We start from the raw sequence: 9,284 nt of genomic DNA on the forward strand, positions 1-9,284 counted from the left end.
GTATGAGGTATAACTAATCCATGTATTAGGTTAAATAAAGTAACCAAACAATATTTTGTTGGACTAAATTTTAATCCATGAACTACTTTAATTAATACCTCCCACCAAACAGGTCATTAATCTTATTCTATCTCAAAAGATGCACCTTTGATGGTTCTCAGAAATTATGCATTGAGCTACAGATGATACCTTAGGGCCAATTCTTATATCTTAGCACAAGAAACAAACAGATCATCCAAGAAAGAATTTAAAATACAGTCGCGTTTCAACATATTACATGTTGCACTAATATGTATATATTCATACATAAATCCAACTCCAGTCAAAGCACCAATATTGGTGTCTCTTTGATAATAGTTGCACAAATGTACGACTCCAACATAATGAATGAAAGACCTATTGGCTTCAGACTGCTAATGCTGCCATGTACCAATAACAGCATATTTCACACTACAATTACTAACACAAGAATAAATCAATGAAGTTTACAAGGGACTGACAAGACCAAACCTAAATAAAAAAGCCAACTGTATAAACCATAAGTTCTAATTTTCCTTTTTACTCTTTTTCATTTCTGTTAAAAAAATAAATAAAACCCAAAAGCAAACCAAAAATCACCCGCAAGGACCTGTGTCTATTTATAGCTTGGGATTAGGTAGTGATGCGGATATGATGTATGTTGAGAGGGGAATGCCCAGGCATGCCTCTCATTATCCGAGGAGTGCAAACCTCTCTTAGCATCAACAACTTCTCATTCCTCTCAACGACCAGTCTTGGGACGTTTCATGCCACTAGTATTGAAAGGAGAGACACTGCCACTTGGTCCAGGGCTCTCTTCCCTGAAATTTGAATTTAGCATCGCCAGTTCACGCAATTGCTGTCTCTTTATATAGTCCTCTGATTCATCCTGTAGATAAAAGCATTGCAAAAAATTAAATACTTATTTGCAACAAAAATGAAGTGCACTATAATAGGATTTCTTCTCATCAAAGAAAAAAGGGAAGTAAATAAATTCTATCTAGAAGCCACTGATGTTAAAGTAAAGTTACTCAAAATAATTGTCGTGGTCAACCACCTCTACAGTTTACCTTTTTCCAAAAAAAAAAAGATTAAGGCAACAAAATTATAGCAAAGAGGAAACAAATCTGAGATACATACCACCGGCTTGAGCAACTCCTCTATGATTTCCTGTGCCTGTCTCAATCTAATATCCACAACGCTGGCTGGCAAATCAGCTTCAATTAAAATGTGGAGTGGTTCATTTAGGTGCTCATATCCTGGTCTTCCCCTTAGTTTCTCCTCCTTGAAATTATCAATCATGAAAATATGTTAGAACTCCAATGATACAGCATGCACAGATGACTCCAGAAGATACAAACAAACTACCAAGAAATGATTCTACAAATTGGATAGTCTCTAACTGATGTGCTGATTGCGAATGAAACCGGTGGAAGCCACTACAGAATGTTGTGTCGATTACTAATGAAGGTGTAGATTCAAGAATCAAACTGAAGACACCTGGTATACTAGGCAAGCTGGACATAGAGAATGCATATGATCATGTCAACTGGAGCTATCTACAACCTTCTGAAGATGTTGGAAAGAATGGGCTTCGGGCAGAAATGGTTGAGATGGATAAACTATTGTATTTCAAAACAAAAAACAACAAAGCCTGGTTGAAAGGTTCTGATGTTGCTAGAGAGGGTAGTGACAGTTTGGAGGTGACATTGACACACCTATGGTATGCAGATGATACCGTAGTCTTTGTGATGCTGAGGAACAACAACTAATTGGAGGAAAAGCTTGGTGTATCCAATCAATGAAGTCACAAATATGGTCTGCCAAGCAGCAATCTTTAGTGGGAAATTGGGACTCTGCCAACAACTTACAGGGGCATGCCTCTAGGTGCCAAATTCAACTTTGTTGATACATGGAATGGTGTGGGGGAGAAGTGTTGAAAGAAATTGACTAGATGGAAAACTCAATATCTGTCCTAGGGAGGCAGACCGACTCTCAGCAATTCAGTCCAAGATGCGTTGCCAACTACACGATGACCTTGTTCCCAATACCAGCAGGAGTCATCAAGAGACTGGACAATATTAGGAGAAAATCACTATGGCATGGAAACAAGGAGAGGAAAGGCTTTCATCTGGTGAAGTGAATGTAGTGATAACTGGCTAGAAGACAGGGGGTATAGGGATAAAGAACCTGAAGGTGCAGAGTAAAGCTTTCAGAATAAAGGGGTTGTGGAAGTTGTCAATGATAATCAGATGCTATGGAAAAGGGTAATAAGTGGAAAATATGAAGGTGAAGATATGTGAATAACATAGAAGTGACTACACCTTATAGAGTAAGTTTGTGGAGATCAATAAGAGGCCTATGGGATAAAGTTGAGAGTAATGCAAGGATCAAAGTTTTAGACGGAAGCAAGAGAAGATTCTGGAAAGATGAGTGACATGAAAAGGGAAACCTAGAGGCTAGAAGTACTTCCCTGTGACATATATATATAGTTCTGGGACAAAAAAATACCATAGTATAGTTATGGACAAATCAGAGATGGAGCTTTAATTTCAGAAGACAATTCAATGATGGGGAAATAGTAGGAGTGTCCAAATTTTTCAACATTGTGAAAGCTTTCAATGGGCGACAAACAGGGGAAGATGTTATGTGGTGGAAGGGCAATAGCGTCGGAAAATTCAAAGTTAACTCATCCTACAGGTTGATGGATAAGACAAACCCACACACACACAATTGGTCATGGAAACAAATATGGAGAAGCAGAAAACCTCATAAAGTTTCATGCTTCATATGGTTGTGGGCCAAAGAAGCTGCTTCTGAATCAAGATTACTTGACGAAAAGAGGGATAACATTATGCTCTAAATGTTTCCTTTGTGAGGATAACTTGGTGAACCACTAATTCCTACACTACAAGTATACCCAACAATTATGGAGGATTTTTTAAACCTCAAAGGCATCTGTTGGACCTTGCCCAGAAAGGTTTTTATAGTCTTTAAAGAGTTGGGAGGCAGCAAGGGTGAATGCAACGGACAGAAACAGATGGAGAATTTCCCTTGCAAGTATATGATGGACTAATTGGAATGAAAGGAATTCTAGGTATTTTGAAAGCATAGAAAATAGTGTCCAGAAGGTTCAGTTGAGATGCATTTTATTGTTATGTTTTTGGTGTAATCAGTTATACTTCGATGACAGTATCTACAATCGATGTTTTAGGCTCAATATAGACTGAAAACACTGGAAATTAAGACATCTGTAGATGCAGTACAACCCATGTACTGTTTTATGATATAATACAATGTTATCTATTTCAAAAAAAAATAGCCGTAGTTCTGTAGTAACTAAACTTCAAATACCAAAGTATGGTCTATATTCCAATTAACATTGTTAGTAATAATAAACAAAAAAATCATAAGGGAACTAGCATTAAACAGAAATTCGATAAATGCAGCATAATCTTCTTGGTTTATCGAGTTCCACGATTCTGACTGACTTGTATTTCACACAACTTTTGGTTTTCTCTGAACTATAGAGCACTTATTATCAGATGCAATAGCTTGTTTGTATTTCATGCATCCAAAGAACTAGCACTCAACTTCTTTCACCATTTCTACTCTCTGTCCTTTTATTGTCTAGAATCTTGCTTTATCAAAAGGCACTTCAATGCAGTCACTCAAATACATCTTCACATTAAATATCCACTTTGGATGGGTCACTTCATATTTAAGACCTTGGTTGTTAGGTAAGTCAAACCCTTCTTATACAGATATTCCTACGAGCATAAATGTGAGGAAGCTACACTACTTTTTTAAAATGCTAAGGGAAAAATTGTACCCCATCAAAAGGATGTGGTAACCTGGCATTTATTTAATTATTTATTCAAATAGGTAGAAGTAACAAGTAAAAGACCTGATATTAATCAATCAATTGCCAAGACTCCAAACTAAATTGAAATCGGAAAAACCTGACAATCATTGGCTCTAACAATGAATAGTTAATATATCTCTACAGTTATAGTTGTGAGACAATCAATCACAAAATCCAACAGTAGTGAGAAAGAAAAGAAGATGAAAACTACCTTGTCTGGATCTTTTATCGAGCCTTTTCCTCTAATAAAAACACGGCATCCTGTGGTAGCTTCCACCCGTTTCAATGAATTCCCTCGGGGGCCAAGAAGTCGCCCAACAAAATTAAACTGAAATTCAAAATGAAGTTAGTTCAAAGTTCACACAAGCCTATACTACTAAGCTATATACCCATTCAAAAGCAAACTGTGGCTAAACAACAGCAGTAATAGCCTCACATTTGGATAAGTGTCGACTGGAATTTCTAACCGCAATATTCTTTTCACAGTGTACGAACTAGGACTTGCTGGGGCCCCTTGCCAGTCCATTGACATTCCAGGAGGTCCACTCAACCTCTGTAACAAATTTGAGAATTGGTGTTATAGATAACACAAGGAAAAATAACTAGCAAAGAAGAAGAGAACCAGTTATCTGAAAGCACAAAATGCTTGGCACTTAAGATTATAAAAATAAAGAAGGATGCCAATTGAGAGATAATTAAGCACAAAAAAGAAACTATCAGTCCTGAAAGTGTTCAACGGGAGCAAATTGCACACAGCTATACTGCTGAAACCAGTCAGAGTATGAACCTTAACTATAATTGTTGTGACAACCAGTATAACTATAACTGATGTGACAATCAGTATGGCGACAACAGCCTCCAAAATGAGCTAGAAACCATCTGTATCTTCACACATTGTCCAGTAAAAAACCCCGCATTCCAACCTTCAAATTACTATACCCGGAGAAATGATAAAATAAAAATTCTCAGGGAAGCAATTTTGCATTCTACGGGTTCACCTATATTGTTTTTTTGGGGGTCAATCTTCTGGTATTATGAGAAAATGGTGTCCGTATGGAGAAACCCAAGAGATAATATGAATACAATGATTCAAACATCTTTGTTCCCAAAATACTTCAGAACATAGCTAAATTCGACAGTCACATCACCCTTGTTATCAAAAGATAATCTGAAGCTTCCAAATTTGTGTCCATATTCAGTGTCAGACACATCTTTAAGGCTGCAATATTATACATGGAATGCATGAGAGAGTTGAGATCCCTCCAGTGTCGACATATGCTTGTTCCAACTCTGGATAGATCAGATGACCGTACTCCGCCGCTTATGGACACATATAGCACCCAAAGGGAAATGCATGAGAAGGGAAACCAAAGACCTACAAAATATCCACGTATGAAGAAGACAGCTTTGCAGCTAAACATTCTCTCTCCTTAAATAAAGTTTATCAAAACTAATTGTGAGTAACATTGCACGACGTCCAAAGCTTTGGTTACAAGCAATGAACGGGGCAAGGAAGGGTCATGTAATTGCAGGGCTCGGCTATCCTTGCCCGGTCCTTGATAGTGGACAAAAGATATTAGGATGCACATGGAGAAACAATATCCTATGCTCTACAACCAGATAATCAATTTGCAATATGATCATTCTTTTTTTGGGACTTCTACAAGGCAAAGAACCAATCTGTAACCTTAGGGCAAGAAGAGTGATGTTCTGGTATGCTGCATTCTTCTCCATGGGCCCACTGTTGATCGCATCATCTCACACTAACCACACTCATACATCTAGCTTAAAATTGTTCTCTTTGTCTAATGCAGTCCTTGTGAACCTGAATAATTATTGCAAGGTCTCTCACCTAAACTAAAATAAAAACCCAACCAAATTAAAATAGACAATTTTACTTTAAAGAATGAGCAATATGAAGTGACAGCTTGTATGTCCATGCAGACAACTCAATATTTCTAGAGGCTTACTGAAAATCAAGCAATCAATAACTATGCAAAAGTAGCTTGAAAAATCTTTCTACAAGTAAAAGAACTTCATTTAATAAGTCCAGTACTTCAAAAATCTTACATGCAGTCAAGGAAGAAATACATGATTCATAGAAATTCAAATTAGAACACAAAATTAGGCCTAGTATATTGTATTAGCGTCGTACAATAAGCAGCTCCTTATAGTGTCCAGTACGCCAAAATTATTAGTATGCCAAAATCAACCCAATTTTTCTAGAGGTCTCCAGCATGTCCTTAATGCTGAAGAATCCAAAAAGAAAAGAAAAAAAAAGCAGCTCGTTTTAGTGTATGCATTAGAATCCAATGAGATCCCATTTTATTTGATATGGAACCTGACCATGTAGACCAGGTTGTGGAGGTATTTCCACCAAACATATGCCAAAAGTCAAATACACCCTTTGTCAAATCTAATAGTAGCATAATATATTTCAGGAAAACAAAAGTTTAAGAGCAGTACAGCTGCTTCAAGTAAAAATTATGATTTCAGGACAAGATCGTCCAAATTGCATAGACAATGTTGCTACCTCCGAACGCCAAGCCTTAATGTGCACTCTGCATTATTTCTTTATAGGTAACCGTTTTCTCTATCTAGCCACTGCTATGGTTCCATTTGACAACATCTAGAAACTTATGAATCTTTTTCTTGGATAAAAGTGAAGCCCAACTCCCAAAGTACTAAGTTAGTGGAGTACTTTTAACTTATTTTTTTGAGAAAGCAAAAAGAAGTTACTAATAACTTATAATCAAATATAAAGCAGGCAGCTATTAAGTTCCAATTATCAAAAATAGTGAGGATCTCAGGATAATAGAAACAGTAAGTTCACTCTATTTAGATTCTAGACTATGATTTATCACCAGATTCCACCTGTTTTAAAATAAGTGGCTGAAGCATATCTGCTTTCCTTAACCTATGAACATCAACTAGGCGTAACCTTCAATGGGTAAGGAATTCTTGTACACTTGGTCCACATATTCTAATGACTGAAAAAGCATGCTACTCAATTCACTTGCATGTCTTAGGTGGTGAGTACGGAAAGAAAGGAATGGAGAAGCTTTTGAATGATCGAATTAGCTGCTGTCAGATCAACAATTAATTGTAGTCTGCCTAGTACTGGTTGCAAAATCATAGAGATCCTATCAGCCACTTGTTTTGCTTTAAAAAATTTAAAAATGAACTTGCGATCAAGTAGAATCGTAAAGCTCTAATTTTGCTTCTTTTTTTGGGGGACCTTCATCACATGGTTGACACTCTTCTAAAAAACGAATGTATGTAGTACTTACTAAAAGAAGTGGGGTAGATTCAAAGTAACGAGATACTTCTGAAGATAAAAGAAAAAGAAGCTGGTTCATATGGTATACTAATGCACTTAGTGAAACAAGCAAGCATGCTAATTAATGTATTTTATTGGTACTAAAAAACTTAGTATCAATAGTTGCCACAATACACTGTTGATACTCCATTGATGTGAAGACATTAAGAAAATTTATATTCTTTTGCTTCAGTTGGACCCAACAGCAGTATTCTAACAGGATTTAACATCCATAGGTGTCCCACAAGATATAAAAGGATAGTCGAGTTAAGAGAAGTGATTTGGTACATTAATCCAAGTGTGCAAAAAAATTACCTCCTGGGGAAGTCCATTCCAACCACTCAATCCTGCTCCAGCAACATTTGACATAAGGTTTGCTGAACCCATAGGACTGGGACTTCTATGTCGCAATCTGTCTAGTTCACCAAATCCTTGGTTCGGCAGCATTCCGGAAACCCTTAAAATCTCTGAAACCGAGATCATATATTTATTTATGAATTACAAAGGTTTGGGGAGTGAATTTGAATTTGGAAATGAAGCAATTTAGCATAGGAAAATGTAAGTGATATGGATCTAGGTGGTAAAAATGCAAGTAGATCGGAACTGATGAAGTAAGTAACCTTGATTCAAGAGTCTGCTACATATAGGAAGAACTTGCATAAAAGGTCCAAGCTTTTGATGTTCCGCCAACAGCTCTGACAAGTAGTGATTACTAACAAGGGAGATGATTCATGAGTAAGTTGATTGATTGATTATATAAAAAGAAAATTAGGAGAAAAGCAAATACCTGTCAACATCTGGTGTACTTCTCATCTGGGGAGAAGCAGCTCTGGCAGGTGAAAAGTTGGGATTATATAAACCTGACATATCTCTACCTTTTTTCTTTTCTTTTCTTTTTTTCTTCCAGGGGGAACAAACCTTTTACACTGAAAATGGTAGCACCTACCCAGCCAGCCGCACAAGACAAGAAAAGAAAAGAAAAGAAAAGAAAAGACAAGGGTTTCGTTTTACTTCCTCTCTAAATAAAAAATAAAACACATTTTTATATTTCTTACTATACTATAGCTATTACTACTAAAATTATGTTTTGAAAAAATATTCTATCTAATTTCGTGATGGTTTTGGTCTAATAATTGTATGTCAACACAGCGTGTGCTGTCCCCCTTCTCTTTCTGTATAACGTGTGAATGCAACAACAATCACAATAAATATCATCCAAATTTTTAATATTTTTTGTCAAAAACATTCTTTAACTATACTCAAACTCAAACTACATCTTTAAAGTATCATTATTAGCAGAAAATATCTTTCAAGTGAGCAATTTTCATCGTCAAAAAATTAAGGGATCCTACAAAAACATGAGCAGTCACGTGACTATCAATAAAAATTTTCCTGCATAATTTCATTACTTGTTATATATGAAGTTCCTGAAAAAAAAAATATAAAAAATCTTAGACATTATTGCTTACGGAAATAAAAAATGTTTGGAAAGTATGAGGGTACACTATTATTCTTCTCATTTAGTAACGGAAAAAAATTGAAGTTTAATTATCTTTTCCTTTTTCATAGTCAAACTATATTTAGATCAATAAAACTTTTGGGTCAAATCTGATATTGAAGTGATCAAAATATTGATTATGTCTCGCATTTGAATTTCTTTCTACATTATTAGACCGTTTCTAGCATATTCAATTGAGAAGAAACATATTTCAACTAATAATATTTTTAATATAAAATACATGATAAATAAATAAACCAAATTGTCAAATTAAAAGATTTTGCATAATGCTAAACTCAAATTTTCACGATTATATTTTTGGCGTATCTAAGAATAATAATTAGGAAGGAATGACTTGATTTTTGTGGAATTTGTTAGTTTTCTAGTAAATTAAATTAGAAGGATGAAATTTGTTCACTTTAAAATCATTGAAGGATTGTTTCTGCTAAGAATGATACTTTAAGATGTAGTTTAAGTTAGGGGTGTAAGGATGATTTTGGACAAAAACTCTTTTTTCTTTCCTGTCTAATCTTTGAGATTATCTTTTTTAACTGTTAAAAAATGTATTTTATAAGTATTTTAAA

At 35.5% G+C, this 9,284-nt stretch overlaps 1 protein-coding gene across 1 annotated transcript; it reads right to left on the reverse strand.

The window, feature by feature from the left end:
• Nucleotides 1-253: 253 nt before the first annotated feature.
• LOC107029206 (KH domain-containing protein At2g38610-like) lies at nucleotides 254-8,237 on the reverse strand. The gene is made up of 7 exons (XM_015230569.2): nucleotides 7,990-8,237; nucleotides 7,823-7,914; nucleotides 7,518-7,669; nucleotides 4,320-4,436; nucleotides 4,095-4,211; nucleotides 1,159-1,302; nucleotides 254-907 (listed from the first exon to the last, which is right to left on the reverse strand). The coding sequence occupies exons 1-7, from the start codon at nucleotides 8,067-8,069 to the stop codon at nucleotides 761-763; spliced, it is 849 nt and encodes a 282-aa protein (XP_015086055.1). The 5' UTR covers nucleotides 8,070-8,237; the 3' UTR covers nucleotides 254-760.
• Nucleotides 8,238-9,284: the final 1,047 nt, after the last annotated feature.

The sequence above is a fragment of the Solanum pennellii genome, chromosome 9 (genome assembly GCF_001406875.1).
Source record: "Solanum pennellii chromosome 9, SPENNV200".
NCBI lineage: Eukaryota > Viridiplantae > Streptophyta > Magnoliopsida > Solanales > Solanaceae > Solanum > Solanum pennellii.